The sequence below is a fragment of the Poecile atricapillus genome, chromosome 1, assembly GCF_030490865.1.
Source record: "Poecile atricapillus isolate bPoeAtr1 chromosome 1, bPoeAtr1.hap1, whole genome shotgun sequence".
Taxonomy (NCBI): domain Eukaryota; kingdom Metazoa; phylum Chordata; class Aves; order Passeriformes; family Paridae; genus Poecile; species Poecile atricapillus.
The window spans coordinates 176,452,067-176,475,844 of NC_081249.1; the positions used below are offsets into that span (position 1 = coordinate 176,452,067).

The 23,778-nt window shown below is 48.4% G+C and overlaps 1 protein-coding gene across 1 annotated transcript in view; it reads right to left on the minus strand.

The window, feature by feature from the left end:
- Positions 1–8,906: 8,906 nt before the first annotated feature.
- DAAM1 (dishevelled associated activator of morphogenesis 1) overlaps positions 8,907–23,778 on the minus strand; it is a 90,266-nt gene continuing 75,394 nt past the window's right edge. The window contains exons 18-26 of the mRNA XM_058853138.1: positions 21,361–21,445; positions 20,469–20,575; positions 18,597–18,685; positions 18,217–18,385; positions 17,370–17,477; positions 14,856–14,916; positions 14,118–14,249; positions 12,428–12,598; positions 8,907–11,837 (exon numbers count right to left, since the gene is read on the minus strand). Coding sequence (XP_058709121.1) covers positions 11,628–11,837; positions 12,428–12,598; positions 14,118–14,249; positions 14,856–14,916; positions 17,370–17,477; positions 18,217–18,385; positions 18,597–18,685; positions 20,469–20,575; positions 21,361–21,445 — 1,132 coding nt within the window. The 3' untranslated portion in view covers positions 8,907–11,627. The remainder of the gene's footprint in view (positions 11,838–12,427; positions 12,599–14,117; positions 14,250–14,855; positions 14,917–17,369; positions 17,478–18,216; positions 18,386–18,596; positions 18,686–20,468; positions 20,576–21,360; positions 21,446–23,778) is intronic.

A 23,778-nucleotide genomic window follows, 5' to 3' on the forward strand; every position in this document is an offset into this window, starting at 1 on the left:
TGCAGGAAAAGAAAGTGTCTCAGCCTGGCATCATCCTCAGGCCAGCATTGGGAAGGAAACTCGTGTAAAAAATTGCCAGATGAATGATAGAGAGACCTAATTGTTTGTGAAATTTTAATGGAGCTGTAATGCTGTAAGCATTACCGTAACTTTCTTCTCTGATGTTCCTGAAACCCATGAGGAAAAGATCTGACCCTTGACTACACAGCGCTGCTAATTTGCCCTGCAGCTATTGGATTTTGCAGATTGAGCAGTGTTTTTTTGCTGTTTCAGAAAGCAGCTGTGCAGAAAGCCCACTGCTCTTCACAGGAGCTGTTTGACAGCGAGTGAACACGGCTGGCTTGTTGGAAAGGCAGGACAGGAATTTCTGGCACACCTGCCCTTCCACAGCAATGCTGCCTAAGTGTAAATGGAAAGGGGTGGTTGAGAATAATGAGATTGGATTTCACTCTTACCTGGGTAGCTGCAGGTGGTAACAAGGAGGTTGGTGTGGGGTAATTGATCATGCAGAGCATATGGCAGAAAGCTCCTGAAAAGGGTGGTCCTGCTCCCCTCAGTGCCTGGCTCTGGCCACCTTCCCTGTCCCTTCTGTCCCTGCCACCCCAGCTGACTCAGGCACTGAACAACCACTGATTCCCTCTTTTTCATACTGGTTTCCTTTTCTACTGATTTGATGTCCTGACCAGGGTACCACAGCCCAGGGAAGCATCTCTGTGGCTGTCAGTCATGGCAAGGGAAGGGTTGGGGATGTCAGGACTGAGGGAGCTGCACTGTGAGTGGAAGTCACACAGCTTTCTAGGAAAGTGGTGGTGAAGCTGCTACAACACAGGTTTCAACATACTTTTAACAAGCTCAGGCTGGTGCATGTTAGTCTTGTATGTGAGGAATTGAATGAGGGCAGCTGGCTGTGGTTTTGGAGGCATCACAAATTGGCACATTTCTGTGAAAAGCTAACTTGCACTGTAGCAAGGGGAGATTCTTGACCTGATCCTTTTTGACATGGACCTGGTTCAGCTTCAGTAGAGAGCAGCTTGTGTTTCAAAGCTGTGCCTGGCCTGTGCTCCTCATAATCACAGAATCACAGAATCATTGAAAAAGGCCTCTTTAGTCATCAAGTCCCAGCACTGCCAAATCCACCACTAGCCCATGTCCCCCAGTGCCACATCTACATGTCTTTTAAATGCCTCCAGGGATTGAGACTCTTCCACTTCCCTGGGCAGCCTGCTCCAGTGTTTGGCAACATTTTATCTGAAGGAATTTTCCCCAATATCCAATTTAAATTTCTTCTGTGCAGCTTGAGGCATTTTCATCTGTCCCTTGTATTTGTTACCTGGGAGAAGAGACCAGGTTGTTGTAGAGACATCCCTTCCAAACCTCCTTTTCTCCTGGCTAAACACTCCCTCAGCCACTCATCACAGCACTGTCGAACAACTCAGGTACACAGGTCTCTACAGCCACATTTTTAAAAGTATGTTTTAAGAAATACAACCAAATGGTCTTAAATAAACCACAAACAGCACAAACAAAGCTGCAGGCTGCCTGCCAAAACAGTGCCTGAAATGCTGCTGTGTCCCAGCTGTGCTGAGGGTTGTGCCTCTCACCCAGCACCACAGAGTGGGTGAGAAGCTCTGTCCCTGCACCTCACTATGGCTCCATGAGTTCATCTGGGAGAAAGAAACCAGTGGATTAAGCCACTGTTTTACTCTAGGTCTGAAGTGTCTGCCCGTGGTTGCAGCTGCTTGTTCATAGGTGACAAAACATTGCAGCAGGTGGCTCCTGGCCAAGCCACTGTGGGACATCACCCCCACATCTCCCACATGCCCATGCTGGTGTCACCCCACTTAGAGGTCCCCTTTCTTTGGGCTGAAAAACTCAGAAGGCAGGAAGACATTGATGTTTTAGACCCTACAAAACTGGCTCTGAGGCTCCAGCCCTCCAGCCTCTTTCCTTTTTCCTCCCTTGAGAGCCTGGACAAAGCAATTTGCACAAATCTTATTGGATCAAGGATGGTGGGACATATTTTAGCACACCAGAAATCACGTGGATTATTCTGTGCAGGATATTCAGCATAAGAGAAAGAGGAGCTCAAGTGATTTGAAGGCCAGTTCAGCCCTGGATCCTGGAGACAACTTCAGTCAAAGGCAAATTAAAAATGAGTCTTTGTGCTCTTTAGTCTCTTGTTGACTTTCCAGCACACTTAAACCCTCAGTTTAAGAGTACCTTACTATTTGGTGATGACAACATGCTCCTGACTGAACTAATGCATTATATCTCAGAAGGAAAACATTAAATCTTGATGAATGACAAGCATTTTAGAACATACTGCTCCAACTGCATGCAGCGGTAGTTTTCCTGCTGATTTAATCATCAGATTCATTCAAGTAGTTATTTTCCACTCCCTTCCTAATCTGTGGATGAAGCCTCCGTTCAAAGCAAATGCTGTGTGCATAACTTACGAACTGTGAACAATTAGCAGTCCAATTAGCAGTATTTATAAGTGACAGCCAGATGGGCTGTAATAGCTGCCATCAATCACCAGAACTGGGAGAGCTCAGGAGTACGAAATACCCCATTGCTGCCTCTCTTTCAGCACTGGTGTTGATTCCTGTATCCAGCAGATGCCAGCAGAGACCTAAGCAGCCAGCACAGCTGCCCCGTAGTGATCCTGAGAAAAGTCTCTTTCTGTTAATGAGATCAACCCCTGCCCTTCCAAATTCCCAAATCCGAGCACTCAGGGCAGGGGTTGTGACCCATGCCCAAAGAGCACCTCACCAAAATCTAGTTCGAAAGACAGATTCAACACGTGCTGCTCTTTGGGAAGTTTGTTGTACAGGCTGAAATGAATAATTTGGAAAGCACATCAGAAAAGTGGCATTTTGTGCATGCAGGCCAGGGTTGCAAACCTGCAGCCTGCAGGGCTGGTGAGATCAGTCCTAGTGCTGGCAGGGTGCTTTGTTCAGCAGCACAGCTGCCTCTGCACTCTGGCTGCTTTTGTATCTTCACATAATGACTCTGATTATTAATAATAAATGGCTGCTCATCCAGATCTGCTTGCAAAGCATTGCAGAGCCACAGAGTGCTAGGAAGAAAAGGTCCCGAGTCCTCCAGGAGGAATAACCCACAATAAGATCCAGTTTTGGGGGACCTCATGCCCAACTGCACAGTGCTGCTTTGCTGCTGCAAGCCTTGGGCTTGCCATGAGCAGTGGGCTGAGTTTCAGTGGCTTCTCTGGGGCTGAACATGGGAGGACAAGGCCAGCCCTCCTCCTGTAGCATGGCCAGCCCTCCTGCTGCTCCCAGTTTGCAGAGGAGTGATGGGTTTTCAATGCCATGCTGCTGCCAGGCCACTACCTGAGTCCTGAAGTATCTACACTCGCCACAGCCAAAGTGCTTGGGCAACAGCTCAGCATTTCTGGGTTTGGTTTTTTTTTTTTGTTTTTTTTTTTTTTTTTCTAGGAAATCATCACTGCAGGAAGCAGGAGGAAAAGTGATGTGGAGAGAGACAGACTGTGAATCCCTCTCAGCATGAAATGGTTGAGTCACAAGGGGAATCAAAGTGAAAGCAGCAGAAGCCCCAGGGCACAACACCAAGGCCTGCACTAATTTGTCTGGGGAGTTATGGATGATCTCAGCCAAGAAGACCCCAGGAGGCTGTGACAGAAGGAAATTTAACAAGGGAGGCTGTTTGCTGGGGCTGTTTGTACTGGGTGGCAGAGCACACCAATGTGCCCACAGGCTCCTGGGGTGATCATAAGAGATGAGTAGGATCCAGCTGTGATTCAGCAGAGGAAGTAAATTCACCCTGAGAGGAACTGCTTGTTATTTGTGTTATTTCTTGACCTGCTGGCACTGAGCTCCTCCAGGTTCAGCTGTTTTCACAAAGGCAAGCACTGCCAGAAGCCCACAAAACCAACTGGGGAGCAATTTCCAAGTACTTGGGATCCATAACTTTATACGTCCATTATTCTCACCTTTATTTTTAATCTTATCTCTTGCATAGTCAGTTCAGAAACTAAGTGAACATCGAAAGGTAATCATAAAGATAACAAAGTTTTTTTAAAAGCTTTGTTTAGACCAGAGGATTGTGCCTTTCCTCAGGGGCCTTTTATTGTGTGCACTGAAGAGTTAAAGGTGTTTGCAAACTGCAGTGCTGCACACATTTGCTTTCCCTTCAGACATGGGGACACCTCCTTTTCACCATAAAGAAAAGTGGAAAGATGCAGCTGTGATGACTTTGGGGAAGTCACTCAGGAAAATGATATCCCTCAATTCCCGGGATGGAGATTGGGAGTGGAAATAGTGCTGGTCAGCCTTCCACATCTGGAGGAACATCCCTGTTTCTCCCAGGGGCCATAACAAGTCTGGCTGAAGGCAGCAGGGATTTCTTCTCCTTCTGCCACTTCAACACTTTGAATTAAACACTTGGGAGCTTGGCCCGAGGGATTCACTGAGGGATTCACACTCAGAGCAGGTGAAAATTGTCCCCATGTTGAGGTTGCACATGGACACCAGGCTGGCTCCTATGTGAGGTTATGGAAAACACCAGGCTGGCCCAGCCCACCCCACTCCATCAGAGAGCAGCTGGGAGGATGCTGGTGCTTCAAAACCCCTCTGGATGGGCCCTACAAATTAACACACCCCCCAGGCTCATCTACCCTCAGGGCAGGTGTGGACAAAACCAGCAAAATTCATTTCTCTGAAATTCGTCTTGCCCTCCCAGCAATTTCCTCACGACCCTGTAAATGTAATTTGCTTACCTGATTTAGCAACATACTCTGAACTAATCTCAGCATCAGGGATAAAAAAAATGCTCTGAGTAACCAGGTCACTTATTTTTTTTCTAGTGGAATCTAATGTGCTGCAGCATTTGTGCCTGGTCTGTGCCTGTGGCTTCTGTGCTCAGTCTGGTGCATTTTACAGAACATTTGGTAATATAGCATCCCTGAGGTCATGTCAAGTTCTGAATACAGCATCTGAATTGTGGAGTCTTTACAGAAAATGTAACTCAAATGGTGATCTCCTCCTGCTATGAAATTGGAAAGACTTGCTATAGAAACTAGGTCTTGCCTGAGTGCTTCTTACTGATTTCATAGCAAAAAGGGGTTTAGGGAAGGAGCAGGAGCTGGGCAAAGCGCAAATCTGAGACTTGCTTGCTTTTCCTTGAGCCCAGGGGATGCTCTGCACAGAGCCTGGCAAAGCAAAGCCATGTCAAAGTACACAGGCACGAATTCAAGCAGATGGAAAAGCTGCTCATACTCTTCAGCACCCAAAGCTCAGATAAAGCCAGGGGCACTGTCCCAGCCCAGCCTACAGCAGTGTCCTGGCAGGCCAAAGGCATGGGTTAGGCAGCAGGAATGAAGTTGTGTCCTCCAGACTTGGTGTGGTGGTGCCCAGGATAATTTGGTTTAGAGCAGCTCTGCTTGCTGTTGCCCAAAACCAAAGCATGTGTGTCCTGAGCCACCTCTGAGCTGAGAGCACATGGGCAACTACTGGAATATGGGCCAGTAAAGAAAGTAATGGAAAAATGGCAATTTCAATGACTTACCTTCACAGAATTGCTCTGAGAACTAGGAAACTCCAGCTTAATTTCAAGTTCTTTGTGGTGTGACAACAGAGTGCATACAAAGTGTAAGGAAAGCTGGGTAGAAACAGGCTCCCAACACAAACCCTGGCACTGGGGCAAGCCCTGGGGACACTGTAGTGGAGTGGGACACTCTGTGGTAATTTCAAAAGCCATGAAAGTAAGTTCAGATGACCCACTAAACTGTTTTGAGTTAGTTTATCTTACACACATGGGAATTTTTGGAGCCTGCACGTTCACACACTGTGCATCCACCTGAAGGTGAGGCATCGCCAAAAGTCACAGACAGGCCACAGGCTGTGACCTTTGGCTATTTGAGTCGAATTACAGCAAAAAGAATTAAAATTAGCCCTCCTCAACCATTCTGGGGGAAACTTGCATAGAAGATTAGCATGAGAACTTTTCAGACCACACTAGAGATCACAGAGGAAAACAAGCTGAACTGATTTTGTACTTGACAGCTCTAAAATGCTGAAGTTGGAAAGTACCAGCAGATGGCACATTCCTCAGCCTGTGCTGAGGCTCCAGTGGGGCCAGGCAGCACCAGATTCTTCCCTGGCTTACCTGCACATACTCATCAAGCCTGGTTTAAGGCTAAAAATGACACAAAATGCTCCAAGGTTTCAGGTCAGAGCGCTCCTGATTCAAACGGAGAGCTCTCCTTTTCACATGCATCTGTTGGAGAACCCTGAACAGTGCCAGAGCTCACAGGAGAGATGTCTGCAGGATTTGCTGCAGGAGATGGAGTGGAGATGGGGTTCATCCCCTCCCTCCTGCATCCATCACCTTTGTGTCCTCATGGCCTCTCCTGTTTCCCCCAGAAGCCAAGCTTGAATAGTGTGTTAACCCAAAGCACAGGCTGGTGAAATAACCAGCTTTTATGGGAATTGAAATCATAGAATCATAGGATTGTTTGGAATTACAGAATGGTTTAGATTAGAAAATATCTCTAAAATCAGTGAATCCAGCCATTCCCCCAGCACTGCCAATCTCACCATGAACCATGTCCCCAAGTGCAATACCTACATGGCTTTTAGATACCTCCAGGGATGGTGACTCCATCACTGCCCTGAGCAGCTTGTTCCAATGTTTGGTAACTCTTGGGACAAAGAACTTTCCTCCAATATCCAATCTAACCTGCCCTGGCATAATCTGAGGCTCCTCTCTCTTGTCCTGTTGTTTGTTACTTGGGAGAACAGATCAACCCCCACCTGGCTGTCCCCTCCTGGCAGTAGAGAGTGAGAAGGTCCCCCCTGATCCTCCTCTTCTCCAGGCTGAGCCCCCCCAGCTCTCCCAGTTGCTCCTCATGAGACTTGTACCCGTTCCTGAGGCAGTCCAGCAGAGCCAGCCCTGCACAAGGACTGCAGATTTGATCAGGCTGTGTGACAGTGATGATGACAAAGTGCAGCTTTACCCCAGAGCATCTGCTTGACGTGTGACACAGGGACAGTGGCAGTGGGGACAGGTCCCATAGCACAGGTGGGAGCAGAACTGGCAACATCCCTGCTTTGCTTACCCTCTCCCAAGGGCCTCCAGCAGGGATGTCAAAGTCTGACAGGTCCATTTGGCCCACAGTCCCCTTTTTTGGGATTAAATAAATAGTCCAGCAGCTCCTGCCAGTGACACAGAGCGGCTGCCAGCAGGATGGGAGCTGGGTGTGTCTCCCCATGTGGCCATACCTGCCCTGCTTGAGCTGAGCTTTGCATGCAATGCTGCAATGCTGCCGTGCCTGCATCGGGCCATTGCCACAGCTCCTTGACTCATCTTTTCCGAGCTGGGGGGCGATGCCAAGGACACCGGGCTGCGAGGTGACACCTGACACTCCTCACTCCCAGCCTTCAGCATCAGGGAAAGCTGCCGGGCCGGAGCAGAACGCAGTCAGGGCTGGCTCTGCAGGTTTGGTGCCACCAACCTGGGTGGCCCCATGGGACAATTCCTCCAGGAGCGCCGTGCCCGGCAGCTTCCCTGGCACCAGTGGGTCTGGGCAGGTTTGGATCATCCAGCACCCAAGGGTGTGCTGGCTCATGGCTGTAACTGGGGGGAACAGCCAGGATTTGGGGCACAAGAGCCTTTTTTCAGGTGAAAACCCAGCCAGCCAGGAGGACATGGGCTCACACAGCACAGGTGTGCCAGTCCAGCACAGTGCCCACCCTGGTCCCCTTTCCTCTGGGATGACAAACATTGTATCTGAAATTTGTATCTTAAACAATAGATGCTGCTAATCCAGCCCTGTGCAAGGGTTTGATGTCACCGAAGCTTCAAAGTTACCAGGATTTTTTTTTTTCCCCCCATCAAGTGTCTTGTTTGAATAAAAAGCTGTGTCCTGACCTCACTCATGTCTCCCTGCCCCTGTCCTGGGGACCATGATGTGTCACACAATGGCATGGCCAAGGAAACCTGCAATCTGCCATAAACTAGAATTTCAGGTCCTCATAGGTTTGTGGGGTTTGGCCAGCTTGTTCACAGTCTATTTATGGATGAACCCAGACCAGCCCTATGCTGGGGACACGGGAATTTATGATGGGAAGAGCAGCTGAAGCCATTCCTGTTTTCCCTGGGTCCTATCACCACACAGCCCTGGGCTGCTTTCCCATGACATCACCAGCCCATGACTGCCGGGGTGGTGATGGAATCTGTGCTCCCTGCCAGCCCCAATCCAAAATGGGAAGCCCATGGGTCACAGCACAGTGCAGATGCTCCCACTGGCACAGGCTGTGTGGTCTGGGGGCATCTTTGGGTGCTGCAAAAATCACTCAAGACTGCTGGAAAAAGAAAGGAAAACAGAGCCTGGATGGAAAGGTGTGTGGGAAAGGAAAAGGTGAGCAGGAATAAGCCAGAAGGGGTTTGGGCTACTGCCAAGGAAACATCACTAGACAGGCTTGCTAGAGGCACGGTGGCCAGCCCAGCCAGCACTTCTCCTGGAAAAAGGGACAGGATCTAATCCCAAGATGCAAAACTGGCTGCTGCCTCGATGCAGGATCCTGGAAAAGCCCCAGTGGGCTTCTGGAAAAATTCCCACCAAGGTGGAAACAGGCATCAGCACAACGAGGAGAAATGAACGGGTTAACCAACTGGGAGGCATTTCAGAACCCACAGGTGGGTGACAATGAGGATGCTGCAATCCTGGAGGGTGGAAAACCCCTAAAACCTCCTAAAATGCAGCACTCAGGAAAAGGGTGAAAGGGTTATCACCTGACCCCAGAAATGCCTGCAAACACACCTGAAAAAGAGCAACCCTCAGAGAGCCTCTTTTTTCAACACCTGCCTCAATTCCTAATTATTCCATTTTTTTGTTCCCCTAAAAAATAACTCACGCCTCTGCTGTGTACACTCACCGAATTTGTTTTGCTTTATTGCATATTGCCATCTTAGAAAATGTACAGTCTCATAACATTACACAGCATTTCCCACTAGCTAGAACTACTAACATCCTTGCACCTAACAGACTACCTTAGTCACTACGAAGCTAATAAGGTCCAAGACATAAACTTTTGTTTACAAATTATTATGGATTTTTTTTTGTTTGTTTTGTTTTTGGCATTATTAAAAAAAAAAAATCATCTTTAAAATACACACCCAAGAGAAAAGAGTGGCTACATACACCAGCACCAATCTAAAAGTAGTTTTCAACAATGGCACATGGAATTACCTGCACACAGCCTTTGTATTTATTTATAGAGATATAATATTTTTTCTTTTTTCTATTTTTTTTTTTTGAAAGAAAACAAAGAAATGGCAAAGTCAGCCTGATAATCAGGCTGTTGTAAAACAATTAAAAAAAAAACAACAAAACAACCCAAGAGGTTTGGAAGGGCAAGAGGAAATCTGTCAGGAAAGGTCCTGATGTGGCACTGGGGTTGCAGAGGCAGGAGCCGGGGTGGGTGCTGGCACCCAGACCCCAGGAGGAGATCGCCCTTTCTGACCTCCACCACCTGTCCAATTAATAAACACGTGTGACCAACCATTCCTTAAACCATCAGAAGCCAAACTTTTTTTTTTTTTTTAACCTTTTTTTTTTTCCTTCTTATTTTATATATTTTCAATTCCCCCCATAGTCCATTCCCTCAATTGTATCAGCCCCATTTTTTTCAGCCATAAATAAAAAATATAAATAGAGGCACTTTAGTTAAGGAATAGTATTATCATTACCTTTTGTCTTTATTTCCCCCTCCTTCTTAAAGCAAAGTGCTTAACTCCACCTTTGAACATAATCTGCAGGTTTTGCAGCTGCTTGGATATGAGGTGCTGGACTTTATTTTTGAGCTTACCTGCTATATTTATTACTGCTTTATATGCTACTCAGAAAGTCTTTTTTTTTTTTTCCTTTTCTCATTTTTTTTTCTTCTTTTTTTTTAAAATCTACAGTGCGTTAAATGTTGCAATGAAGAAAAGAACAAAATGGTAAAACCACAGCTCTTGACAACTCTGCTTTGAGAGAGATTTCACAGCTTTCACTCAGCACACAGACCCTGCGGCCTTCAGGTGCTTAGAACCATATTTTTTCTATACAAATTAGTTTAAACAGCACTTTTGCTATACAGTACATATAGTTAACTGACATCCCATACCCCACCAGTAATACCGATTATCTGACAAAAAAAAAAAAAAAAAAAAGAACAACCAACCTTATTTCAAATAGTGTTAATATCTAGTGCAACAGGGACAAACTCATCTCTCCACAGGAAAAAGAACAAACAAACAAAAGAAAAAAAAAAAGGATCACAAAAGTATTGGTGGTATAAAAAGGTTTTGTTTTGCTTTCTTAAAAAACATACCACAAATAAATAAAAGTAAAAAGTAACAGTCCTCTATATACTCAGCATAATTTAAGAATAGAAATGTTAATATGTTAATGGTGGTTATTTTTTATTCTCCAATTCTTAATTTTCTAAACCCTTAAATTATTACTCCCTGAGAGCTCTGAATTACTTTTATTATTGGTTTTTTTTTTGTCTTTTTTTTTTTTTTTTTTTGGACTGACATTTGACAGGTAGTTCTGCTTACAAATTTGCAATGACAATGAACAGCAAACCAGTCAAAAAAAGGACCTGGCTATGAGACGAGTGTTTCTTGGCATCGCTGCTTCTGTGTGTCCGAGAAAGAAAAAGGAAAAGAAGGTGGGTGAAAGCTGGTGGGTTTTACCCCAACCCCTTTGTATTTCAGAGACATTTGGTCCTGACCCACCTTGACAGAGGATACAGTTTGTCCCATTGAACAGAAAGCAAGAACAAAAGTTACAACGCAAAAGTTTGTGCTCTTCGTCTCCTCCGAGAACCGAACCTTTCCCACCGTCTTGGGCCAGAAAACGTTGCAAAAGTATAAATACATCAGTGTGGCGTTACAGCGAGAAGCACTTTGGGGTAAAGTTTGTCCTTTAGCAAGGTGGCAGCAGGAGGAAAAAGAGCATTTCCCAAGGATGACGGGAAGAGCATCTCTGGGAGCGCCCGCGGCACCGAGCTCAGGAGCCAGCGCGAACGCGCAGATCCGCGAGTTTCTCAGAATAATCACAACAATGAGAGAAAACAAACAAACAAACAACGCAATGAAGTTCAGTCAACTTTGCTTTTTTTTTTTTTTTTTCTTCTTTAAACCGCTTGGCTTGTGTGCAAGGCGTCCCCTGCAAATGGCCCCTGGGGGTTCTGAGCAGGAGAGCAGCAGGAGGCAGCTTCTCCCCGTTGGCTTTGGGACCACAGGGACAACCGGCGGCTTGGGGTTGGGTCCTCTCTTGCTCCACGGACGCGGCATTGTGCTTGTGCATGGGGAGAACTACTTTTTGGAGCGGGGAGGAGTCGGTGCTGGCACTCACCAATGTGAGCTGCACACACACCTCCCTCCACACCCCCCCGACCCGACTATATACACAGTATATACACACACCCACACTCGCCCGCGGGGACAAAGAGCGTGCCACTGTTCCGCTTCGAATCGCAAGGCAGTGTCATGGAAACGAAAAAAAATAATAATAAACAAACAAACCAAAAACCACAGCCACTTCAGAAAGACTGACCCCGCTTGTCTTTTGCCGGGTTTTGTTGTCAGTTTGTTTCTCAGAAGTTGAGCTTGGTGACGGGCCTCTCGCGGCCGCTCTCCGCCAGCTGGTTGGTGATGCGCTTGCGGTTGCGCTTCAGCTTGGTGAGGTCCTTGTCGAAGACTTCTCCCGAGCGCAGGGCCGACACCAGGTCATCGAACTCGCCGCTCTCCTCCCCGGTCTCCTTCGCCTTCCTCGCCTTGCGCTCCCGCTCCCGCTGCTCCTTCAGCTGCAGGCCGCGGTGGCGGGGGAAGAGAAAGCGTCTCAGTCTCGCACAGGTGGTTATGGGAGTGTCCAACACGTGTGGTGATCCCCAAAATCAAGGAACAAGGGTGGTTTCCCACCCCACTGCTTCACACATGGGAGCTGGTCAGGGTTATTGATAGGTTGACCACATCCCTGGAAGTGCTCCAGGGCCAGGTTGGACAGGGCCTGGAGCAACCTTGTCTAGTGGAAGGTGTCCAAGCCCACAGTGAGGGGGATGAAACTAGAACTAGGTCACTTCCAGCCAAATCATTCTATGATTCTGAGATTCTATGATACAAGCCATGGGTCACAGCCCCATGGCTGCTGCTCGTGGGTCACAGCAGTCGACAGACAGCACCAGCTCTGCTGCACATTTCAGCTGCACAAGACCTCACCAGCCCAAGGTCATTAGTTAATCAAGTAATCAAAAGCCAGTGGGTCTAAGACCACAGAAGCTCCCTTTCTGGTCTTCAGTGCTCCCCATGCCACCCTGACCACCACGGGGACATCATGACACAGCTGCCACTCCCAGGTGCCCTGGGGGTGCTGCCAGACTTGCTGGTGTGTGCTCACCTGTGCCTCCATGCGTGCCCGGCGCTCCTCCTCCTCCTTCCTCTTCCTCATGTTCTCGTTCTCCTGCTTGGCCTCGGTCACAGCTTGAAGGAACTGGTCAAAGATGCCAAAGAATTCATCAGGCTGCATTTTGTCTGTGTCTTCTCCAAAGTGCTTCACAGCCTTGGAAAACTAGAACAGAGAAGACGGGTGCATCAGTCTTGGATAAATCCACTGGACTGGTGAAACTTTCAAACTGATGGAGCAGAGTGAAACACTTCCAGCAGCCATACCACACAGCAGGGCTTTGCCTCATCAAGCCTTGATTTCAACCTGAAATAAATCACCTGGTGTGTTACCTTGCCCTGCAAGACCTGGATCACTATCAAGCCCCCTCTCCCCATCTTGCCTCTGGCTCTGCTGAGCCTCCCCTGCCCCAGTTCCACTTTATTAACTAAGCAGCAGTAAAAACAAGGAAGCAAAATACTGTGGGACTGAAGACATAAAACTAATAGTAAACACGGCAGGGGAAGGGAAACTTGCACTTTTAAGTTTTTCTTTGAAGTATTTTTGGGGTATTATTTATCATTGCCACATGCTCTGCTATTGAAACCAAATGTGTTGGTGAAACTTCTAAAAGAGATTTCTGCCCAGGCTCAGGCACAGCCCTGGGCAGGGAAATAGGGAGTTTTCCAGCCTCTTGTGCTGTTTGCACACCATTAATGTGAGGGAGTCGAATGAGGCCGTAGCAGAGGTCAGGACAGGACATCCATGATCTGCCAATGCGTCCCGGTCCCTAAGCAGCCCCTGAGTTGTCCTTGGGACTGACACTCTTTGTTCTCACTTCCAGTCTGAAGGAGACTCTTTGTGCAGAGAAAGTTTGTTAAAATTGTGAAGGCACATTCTGGAGATAAGCATGCTTAAAAGAAAAGAAAAACAAAATCAAAGCACCAACAGATTTATTAGTTGCTTTGATATTGCAGGGTAGACCAAGAGGAACATTTTTAAAGCCTGCCTGTATGATTTAGTTTTATTTGCAGGGGTGCCCCAGGCTCTTCAAAAGACATTTAGTGCATTTTTATTTCTTTGTTTACTTAAGAAACTTAACACTTCAAGATGCAGGGAGGAATCTGAGAAGTGCCACTATATAAGTCAATATAATTGAGGTTAATCTTGATGATTTTAATCAAGATCTTAGAATTCTCTGCCATGTTACAAGAGAATCTGGTGGGGGAGGGAAGGCTGAAAATGCTCTCCTCATGTGATATAAAGTTTATAAAACAGGGATGTTTCTGCTTTCCTAAGACAAAACAGGAACACAACTTGAATCTGGACACGTGTTTAAAAAGCAAAGAGCTGGAGCACTCCACACAGCCCATCCCTTCCAACAACCATGGAAAATTGCTTCAGAGGGGACTTCCACAGATGCTGGGGACCACGAGCAAACCTTCTCCTCCAGATCCAGCCAAATCAGCAGAAGATGAGACAGTTTGCAGAGCATTTGTCACCAGTCCTAACTCACTGCAGAGAATATCTCTGCCAGGTTACCATCAACAGGCCAAAAGGGTGGCCTGAGCTAGCCATGGCCTCAGGGAGGTCCATCATAATGCCCAAGCATGGGTCAGAAGGACAATGCCAGCTGGACAGGGGGTACAGCCAGGGAGGAGAGGCTGAAAAGCTGCTCAGATCTCAAGGACACTGGTGGCCTTACCAGCTCTTTTGTTTCCATCAGGAGATCTTCCACATCCGAGAAGCTGAAGCTGGCCAGTGTGATGAACTGGCTGACGACAGACACAAACTTGTCACCTGCTTGCTGAACCTGAGACTTCTGGAAGTCCAGCTCCTTTGGGGAGGAAAAAAAAAAAAAGGTAAATCTGGTCAGGCCCTGGCTGATGAGAGACACAAATACCATTGGCCTCTGGAAGTGTCATTGGGAGTGTGACTGAATCAGTGCCAGGGGTTCTGCTGGCACCACCACTGCTGCTCCCCCTGCCATGCTGACACCCTGGATTACACTGCCTGAAGCTTTTAAGCCAAATCCTGCAGGAAAGCTTCTGTAAGCAGGATAATTCAGCAAGACAGAGAGTCCTTTGGGATACCTCCACCATTTCATCACCACTCCAGCTGTGCTGCAGAAGTGCTCCCCAACCCTCAGTGGTTTTACAGCCAAGGGGAGACTCCTCTGCACATCACAGGTCCTCCTTGGGCATCATCACTGGGCTTACTCAGCCCTCCTGGATGTATCAGACTTAAACCATGCATGTGCCTGAACACACATGGGAACTTCAGTGCCAAAACAGCCAGGCACACATGCAGGGCAGGAAGGAAAGGCATGCAGATCTCCAGGATGTGAGATAAAAGCTGGGAGCTCCCTGGCCTGCCTCCCCAAGGAGGGATGCAGTGCTGCTCAGAGCCAGGCTGCACTATACTTGATTTAAATAATACTTACAGTCTCCACTGCTCTCAGGCCGCTTCTCAGAGTGTTTATTTCTTTCTCCAGCTCAGTCATGCTGTTGGAAATAGCAGGATGTTAATTTTCAGCTTTTCCAGCAAAATCTACAGCTCTCTGACCAACTTGACCGTGGTTTTCCCACTGACAAGACCCCAAAACCCTGCCCACATTGCCTCCTTTTTGCAGACCAGCGTGTCTCAAGCAGCAAATCAGGCTGACAGCCTCTGAGCTGGGACAATCTCAAAGTGGCTGCAGCTGCTTGTTTCAAAGCAAAGCGCTTTTCTGTATTTTTAATCAAGGGGACTGTGCAGGTTTAGCAAGCTCAGCAGCCTCCAGCCCTCTCCAAGCAAAAGGATGGCTCAGGAGAGGGCCTTGCTGGGCACAGATTTCTCTCCAGGTCCACAGTAGATGGGATCGCTGTCCCAGTGCACAGAGGACGGTTTTTCAAGGTACCAAGGCTGGGTGAACACCAGGCAAAGCATCCTTCCGAGGAGCAGCGAGGCTTTCACAAAGGGAGACAGCCCAAATATAGAGAAATGAAAATAAATCACCATGTCTGGCGCTGGCTTTGTTTACACAAGGCTCGAGCCCCTGATGAGCTTCAAATTCAAGTGCTTACGGGTTTCTACCACTTTGTCTGAGGGGAAGCTTTCTCACAAAGCCTCGGTGACCACAGGCTTGATGCCTTTCCAGGGGTGTCTGTGCAAGGCCTGGGGTCCCTGGAAATGCTGATGCTGGGTCATGGGGCAAGCATTCCTGGCAGGTTTAGTCTGGGAAAATGCAGTTTTGAGAGCCCTGTGCTCCAGCAGTTCATTACTAGGGGTGGGATTGACAGAGGCGGCAATTTCTGCTTCACAGCTGCAGGACTGGGGGGAATTCAGGGTTTTCCAGAGCTTTAGAAACTTTTTGGTTTCGCTCTTGATTGGACCAAACCCAAATGTTACATATGGTGTCCACTTTAGAGTGAAATGATGAAGTTTAGGAGGTAAAGAAACCCTCTGTGCAGGCGTTTTCTTTCCCGTATGTGTGCCTGTACAACAGCTGCAGATCAGGAGCATGGGAAAGCCAAGTCTCCACCAGCATGAAGCATGTCCTGCTCAGCCATGCCCTCAGCTGATGCCTACAAACTGAGCACCACACACCCACAGAACCGTGGAATGCAGGGGAATGACCCCTGCATTCCCCCACAGAACCATGGAATATCCCGAGTGGAAAGGACCGACAGGAATCTCCAAGTCCAGCTCCTGGCCCTGCACAGGACAGCCCCAAGTATCCCATCCTGTGCCTGAGAGCATTGTCCAAATGCTTCTGGAGTCCTGTCAGGCTTGGTGCTGTGACTGCTGTCCTGGGGAAGCCTGTTCCAGTGCCCAACCACCCTCTGGCAGAACACTCTTCCCCACAAGCCAAGATTTGTCCTGTCCCTGTGCTCCATCCCAATGGCTGATGATTATTTTACATTTTATACATGAGGATCCTTGTTTTGCCCAGTACACATCTTCCCTGGGAAGCCACCACTGCTACAACAGACCTTGTAAGCTTGGAAAACCCTCGAGCCACTGCAAACTCCATGTACATTTCATAGCATCATAGAATGGTTTGGGTTGGAAGGGACCTCAAAGCCCATCCAGTTCCAACCCCGCTGCCATGGGACACCTTCCACTATCCTAGGCTGCTCTGAGCCCCATCCAACCCAGCCTGGAACACTCCCAGGGAAGGGTCACCAGTTCTAGCTGCACCCTCTCTATAGATGTGCATTTTCAGCCCTTTTCACGTCAACAGCCAACACAAAGCGCTGCAGAAATGTGTGATCTTTGCTGCTCACATCCCTGAAGCATCAAAGCCCATAAAGCTCCTGTTGGAGTTAACCAAAACAGAGCCTCATTGATTTCAGAGGTACCTCTGCACATACTTGAGGGCTTTGCAGGGCAACAGCACATTCCTCCTGAACATAAAGGTTCAGGCTGTGTCTAAGGGCTTTGCTGAACTGGGGCAGCCTGTTCCCAACAGGTCACCGGGCAGGGTTAAAAAGCTGTTTGCAAACCCCAGAAACTCCATGTTGGCAGAACAAGGGGCAGGCAGGACCTGGATGCAGGTGAGTCCCTGACAGAGCTGCCTGGTCCTGCCCATGCTGCAGGCAGAGGCTCCCTGGCACATGAAGATAAACAGCTGCCCTTTATCTGCAGCCACACCGCAACCGCTTCCTCCCGGATTACTTAATGTACCATTAGAAATTAATTAAATGCTTTTGCGGTGAGATAACAACAGGAAGCGGCTGCTCCAAGCAGCTCTCCTCCCCCAAGCTCAGAAGTTTAGAGCCTTTGCTGCAAGGGCTGTGATTTAGAGCTGTCAAGTGATGTTTGATTCTGAGTGTGGCCACAGCATGGGATACAGCCCAGAAGCCAGGATCAGGCCAGGAGGGTGAGCCAGGGTGAGGTGACGTGGAAAAGCAGGCTGAAATGAGGGGAGAGGTGCTACCAGTGCTGCCATAATGCCACCAAAACCCCTGCTTACTTGACTTTGGCTGCCTGTGGGATGTCTCGCAGCTCCTCATGCAGGCGGAGGACTTTGGGATATTTCTTTTCCACGACAGTGATGAGATAGTGCAGCAGGGTGATGTTCCTAGGAGAGAGGAACACAGAGGTCAGATTGGCAGCTTCTTGGGGAGCTCATTGTTCAGCCAAACCCCGTGGTTAAACCCCAACCCTAGTAATGAACTATTTGAGGATGTCTGCAAGGATGCTGCTTGATGCCTGTGTGGGGCCATGGCATGGGTCTGTCCCATGCACAACTACAGAGCAGAGCAGCCTGGTCCCTGAAAGCAAGGGTTCTCCACAGGAAGAGCCATGGGGAGGTGACTTGAGTGTCCTCCACTATCTTTACTGATGGATGAGACCAGGCAGGTTTGAGACCTGAACCAACTCCTCTTGCTCTGTGAAGAGAGCTCAGCAGGGCAGAGCAAACCAGACAATGGCTGCATCAGCATGGGAGAGTGGCAGAGGGAGTTTTGGCAGAGAAAAGCCCCTGGAAACCCTTTCTCTGGCTCTTGGCAACCCCCTTCAAAGGGGTTAAAAAGCATTTGGAAGATGATCCTCCTAATCAGCCTTGGCTGCAGTTTAGCCAGCCTAGGAAGGAAAGGCCCCATCAATCCCTGTGCTGATCTGCAGCTTGGCTTCCCTTGAAAGCTGTCCTGCTCAAAAAAATGCACACCCACATCACTGGATGTGCCAAATTGGGCAGCAAGAGGAGGGGACTGCTCCCACCTACCCATGTCCCAGAGGTAATGCTAATGACCCCTGCATTCCCCCAACACCCCTGGGGCCCATGGATGCTACCAAGGATAAGGGCAGGGGCTGCTCACTTGTCAATGCTGGACTTGGTGTCTGCGATCTTGTTGAGGCTGGAGATCTTAAACCCGAAGGCGTTGCCCCTCTGGCCCTTGTTCATGTAGTTCCCAAAGGCCAGGACCACCTCCAGGAGCTGCTGGAGGCTGGTGCTCTGCAGCACTGCCTTGGAGCCAGCACGAATGGCTGAAAGCAGAGAGGGGTGGGACATTACCCCCTGCCACAACAGCCCATCAGCAACCCCTTCAGTACCCCCAAAGAGTGACCACCAGCTCCTTCCCTTCCCCTTCCCTTCGTCAGTTCCATGTGGACCAGGTTAATCCTGGCACAGAGGATGCTTTTCCTGGGAGTGATCCCTGTGCTGGCACAGGGTCCCTCAGCAGGTCTGGTCACTTGCCTTCCACCTTGGGTTTGACCTCTGCAACTCTCTCTGCAAACTTCTTCTTGAAGTAGAGGGACTGCAGCCTCTGCTGATAATGGTTTATCCTGGAAAACAAAGAGGAGGTGCAGGTTGAGCTTTGCTTGCTCCAGGCAGAGCTCTGTTGCTCCACTGCTTACAGCTGTGCTTACAAAGCATGCTTGAGCCAGGGTGATTAAAAAATAATGACCCCTTTTCTCCCTGAAACTGCTGGGATGGGAAAAAAATGACAAATGAAGCTACAGCTGTCCTGGGGTGGATCCCCATGGGTTTTAAAGCACACACTTAAGCCTATCCCCTTAACTCAGTAGGCTCAACAAGTGGATTTTTACACCCTGTTGGTATGAACAAACAGTTCTTTCACAGCCACTCCTAAGCAAAGGTGCTGATGAGGTCTGAGATACCCATGGCTTTGTGATGAGCTGCAGCTGGAGAGAAGCTCACCTACAACCAGAACTAATGAAACTGGACCTTCTGATCATCAGAATGATGGGCTGGGCTGGCAAGTCTCTTTCCTGGGCAAGTCAGTGATGGCTCTGCTCCTGTCAGTTGTGTTCATGCTAACCAAGATCTCACTCCTGAGCACGTGGCAGTCTGATTTGAGTCACTTGGATCAAGGACCCATGGGAAACATGCTCACACACAGGGCCATGAGCTACGCTGTTGTACTAATCAGAGGTGACAGAGACATCACACTCGGTTACAGACCACAAGGCAAAATTAAAAAGCCGTGCTGGAAATCAAGGGAAATGTTTGCATCAGCACATTGTGCTTTCCAAAGAATGAAAGCATGGGAGCAACACTTAGGTGAGAGTCTGTGAAGAAGAAAGGTGACCTGTGATAGAAAAGCTAATTCTGAGCATCACAGAGCCCTGAGGGCTCAGGTCTGAACTTCACAGCTCCATCCTGCCTGCCTTTGACACTCAGCAACCACACAGCACATCACTGCAGTGCTCATCGGTGCATTTCTTGGGGAGGACAGAAGCATTTCTATTTTTGATCTCCCAGTGCAATCTCAAATTGTAAAACTCGCTGACCTTGCCAACAAGTGACTGGCTTGAAGTTCAGCTAAGAAATTCAAAGAGCTCAACGCTCAGTTCAATTTAAATAAGGAGCTTCAAGATTTTAACCCAGCACCTCTAGAGGATGTGCATGCAATAGATAAGGTTATTCATCCCTGAAGACTCCTGCGTTTTACATGATTGCTGCCAGGAGCAGGAAGAAATGACATTTCCTTTCAGTCTCATATAGTCTCAGGAGCCCTAGGGATAAGTCACTCCTGAGGTGAGAGCTGGGACTCATCTACACGGCAGGGCAAAATGTACATACATCAGGCTTGAATATTCATTAGGATGAAAGGGAAAGGAGCATTGTGGTATCATTTTAACAGCACTTCCCACCTGGGCCACAATGAATCATAGAATGGTTTGGGCTGGAAGGGACTGATAGATCATTTAGTTCCAACCCCCTGTCCTGTAGGGACACCTTCCACCTGACCAGGTTAGATTACAGAATCTCAGCATTATCAAGGTCCAAAGAGACCCTCAAGATCATCTATCTAGTCCAACCATCAACCCAGAACCACTACAAAATCCATCTCCTCATCCCTCTCCCCTGCTCTGTCCAGCTGCTGCTTGTATAGGAGCACAACCCTGATTTTAGGAGCACAGCATCACAAATTATCCTTACAATCTGGAGCAGCTTTCTTGCCCTCCTGCCTTCTTGGCCCACTCATTTCTTGATGTGAAAAACAGTAAGAAGGGCTTATTTCCCAAGCAGGCTCTGTGAAACAGCCACTTCCCAACCAGCCTGTGCAGCCACTGGCCAAAATGTGTCCCCTGAGGCACCAACCTGCTCATTTCGAAGAGGAACCGGTCAGCCTTGGCCATGCGGTCCAGCTCGTGCTTGTGCTCTTCCAGCAGGTCAATGTCACCCTTTTCAGGAACAAACTTCAGGAGCTGAACAGGAGAAAGACAGCAGTGGACATGAGATCCAGGCACACTTTTTCAGGAGTTAAGAAATGATTTATGTCCTTGAGTCTAACACCTTTTCAGCATGTGCAGACAGTGAGCCCAAGGCACCTGTGAAATAAGTGTTATTGCTGTCCCTGTGACCTTCCTCACATTACTCCATCACGTCAGTGTCTCCTGCCTCTGCCCTGCCATCACTCAGCTTTTACTATGAATTAAGTCTGCTCTAAGGAGGTTTCAACATCAGCTCTGCCAGAGGAGATGTCAGTCAGGGATTCCCATTTGCTGCAACTCTACTTATTAGCGAATGGAAATTTTGTGCAATGAATCCTCCCACATCTCTGCTCAAGGTGCAATTACCAGCTCAGCTTTAAGGACAGGTGAATAATATGCTTCCAAAGGGATTCAGAATGGGTGAAAATGGGATTCCCCTTTTCAGAACTGCACAAACACTGTCTAACCTTTCAAAAATAAACCATCACTGAGCACAGATTTCAAGCTGCAGGCACAGAAAGGGGAAATGGCCCCACCTTGGGGTCCCAGGGCACAGCTGGGTACAGGAATGGCACATGGGGGCCATGCTGTTCCCAGCACTGATGCCACAACCAAGCTGCTTTCCTGCTGCTCCAGCCCACCTGGGTGGGTTTTCAATATGTGACTGGTAAATAATTTGGGGCCCAGCACACTCAAAGCCATGCTTTGGTCCCAAGCACTTGGCACGGCGCTGTCTCAGCATGAGGCAACCACAAAGGAGCACAAGACACGTTGCCCACCTGTTCCAGCATGTCTTTTGGGAGGTCCTCCTGCTCATCCATTGTCAAAATAGCCCGTTTGATCTCCTCATTCGAGAGTTTCAGCCTGGGAGGTGGAGGGAAAGGAGAGTTATTCCCAGCCCAGCAATCGGGGAAGGCTCAGGAGCGTTTCCTTACACATCCCTGCAACACAAACAGCTGAACCCCCAGCCAGCAGCAGCTTCACAAACAGCTTATCCAGCATGTTATGAAGGAGGATGTGTCAGAAACGTGGCAGAGCTGTGCTCTGCCAAGGCTCAGCACAGCACTGAGCAGCCCTGGCCCTGCTGCAAACAGGGGGTCAAACCCCCCCAGCCAATTCCCTCTCCCCACACCGCAGCTGCCACTCCCTATCTCCCTGCTTTATAGTACTTTATGTAAGGATTGTAACAAGCAGTACTTTAAATATCCAGCTTTCAGATGTAACTCTTGCCCATAGCAATGCTGCTCCTGCAGTTCCAGCACCCCAAAAGGCCACAGGGCCAGTGAGGTTACATTCCCACTGGAAACAGAGCCCAGCCCAGGCTCAGGAGTGCAGCTCAGCACTGCCCCTGAACCCGCTGCTACAACACTGAAGGAAAATCTGGCCAATTTTCACTGCTGTTCTTGGATTTAAACATGGTCTCTCCCACTTTTCCCGACCACCTTCGGCTGGAGTCTTCCTCTAGGAAAAAATTAGAAAGAAATCCAAAATTTGGGAAAATGGATGTTCAGCATCCATTCAGGAAACCCCTAAGTTTGGTTTTCTTTGGAAGGGTGGGGATTCAATGCTCTTGGAAGTGTAAGAAGCTGGAAACCAGCCTCTCCTCCACCTTTTTCTTCCTCTACTTCACCCAACAGGAACTGAAGATGCAGCCTCAAATTGGAGCTTTCCAAAACCACAGACCACTGTGTCACAGCGAGCACCACCAGGCTGGGCTTCCCTGGCAGGGATCTTTCTGCCAGCAGCCCACACTGAGCTGAGGCAACAGAGAGATGGAAAGACGCCCTCGGCTCCTCCTGGGCTGGAGCAGCCATTAATTACAGTTTAATTCGACTGCAAGGAACCGCTCCCTGCAAGGACTTTGATTGCAAAACCACACATATTTTCTTATTCTCTGCATTGTGGTCTGTAAAATAATCGTAATTAAATAAAGGGAAAGCCCAGAAACTCCTGCAACTCCATTTACCTATATCCTCTCTGTCGCCCAGTGTGCAGCTGTGGTTAAAGCCATTGCAACAAATCCAGTTTAAAAAATGTAATTCCCTGCACTTGCATGCAGGGAAAAACCACAGAGTTGAAAAGACCTGTTTGAAGAACCCCATGGCCCCTGTATCAGTGATCAGTGCTGCCAAGGGATGCTGAAACACTGGATGTGGCTCAAAGGAATGAGCTGAAACCAGAAACACACCCTGCAGCAGGATGTGAGACCTTGGAAGTCAACCTGATCAGCAGATCAAAAAGAAGATCAGGAGCTGACTTGATCACTCTGAGTAATTAAACAAGGAGGGTGTTTTTCACCCCCACACCTTTTCAGGGAGCAGACTGAGACTGTGGAGTTGGCTTTTGGAAGCTAAAGCTGATACAGGGAGGGTGCTGGTCTCTAAGGCCAGGGTAGCAAGGGCTTGGTTTAGCTTGGAATATTTTGCTCAAGAATGCTCAAGCTTCATTGAAACAGGTGCATCTTACAAACCTGGTAAGGAAATCTTCATTCCTTACGAGCCCATGTTTCTCACCCTGCACTCAGCCCCCTCTCACCAAGGGAGCACCCTAGAGAGGGTCTGTTAATTAAGGAGTGAATTAAAATCTACCTTTGAGGAAGCTCAAAGATTGCACTGAGCAGTGGCCAAGACAATTGCTGGGGTCATCATACAAGGAACAAATCCAGAATCCTTGGAAAATATCCCCTCTGCTGCTTTCAGTGACAAGCAGCCACATCCTGGGGTCACCCTACCTTTCCCTTACAATGGCAGTGGCCAGGGTGGGACATGATCTGAGGCGGGATATGAAACTGCAGAACTTCTTTTATACTCAAGCAGAAACAGGAATGCTCAGACCACCAACACCAGTCTGCACCCTGATGAAAAGCAGACATTGGCTCAATCTGGGCATTTGGGGATCCCTGGGAGGCAAAAACACTCCTGGGAGAACAGGGTGGGCAGGCAGCTACTCCTCATCCACAGCACCTAAAGCACAGAAAAGTACCATGATCATCTCCAGGAGGGCGGGGGAAGATGAGGGTGACGTTTCTAAGCCCTTACTCATTGAAAGCAAAATCAACAATAAAAACACATTTAGAAAGAAAGAGGCTGTAAAAAGAGAAAACCCAAACTTTTCTCAGGAATCATCACAAGGCAGTGCCAAGAACAAGAGCCTGCCCCTGCATCAGCAGAGAGCAAGCGCGGGGCGCCAGAAGAAAA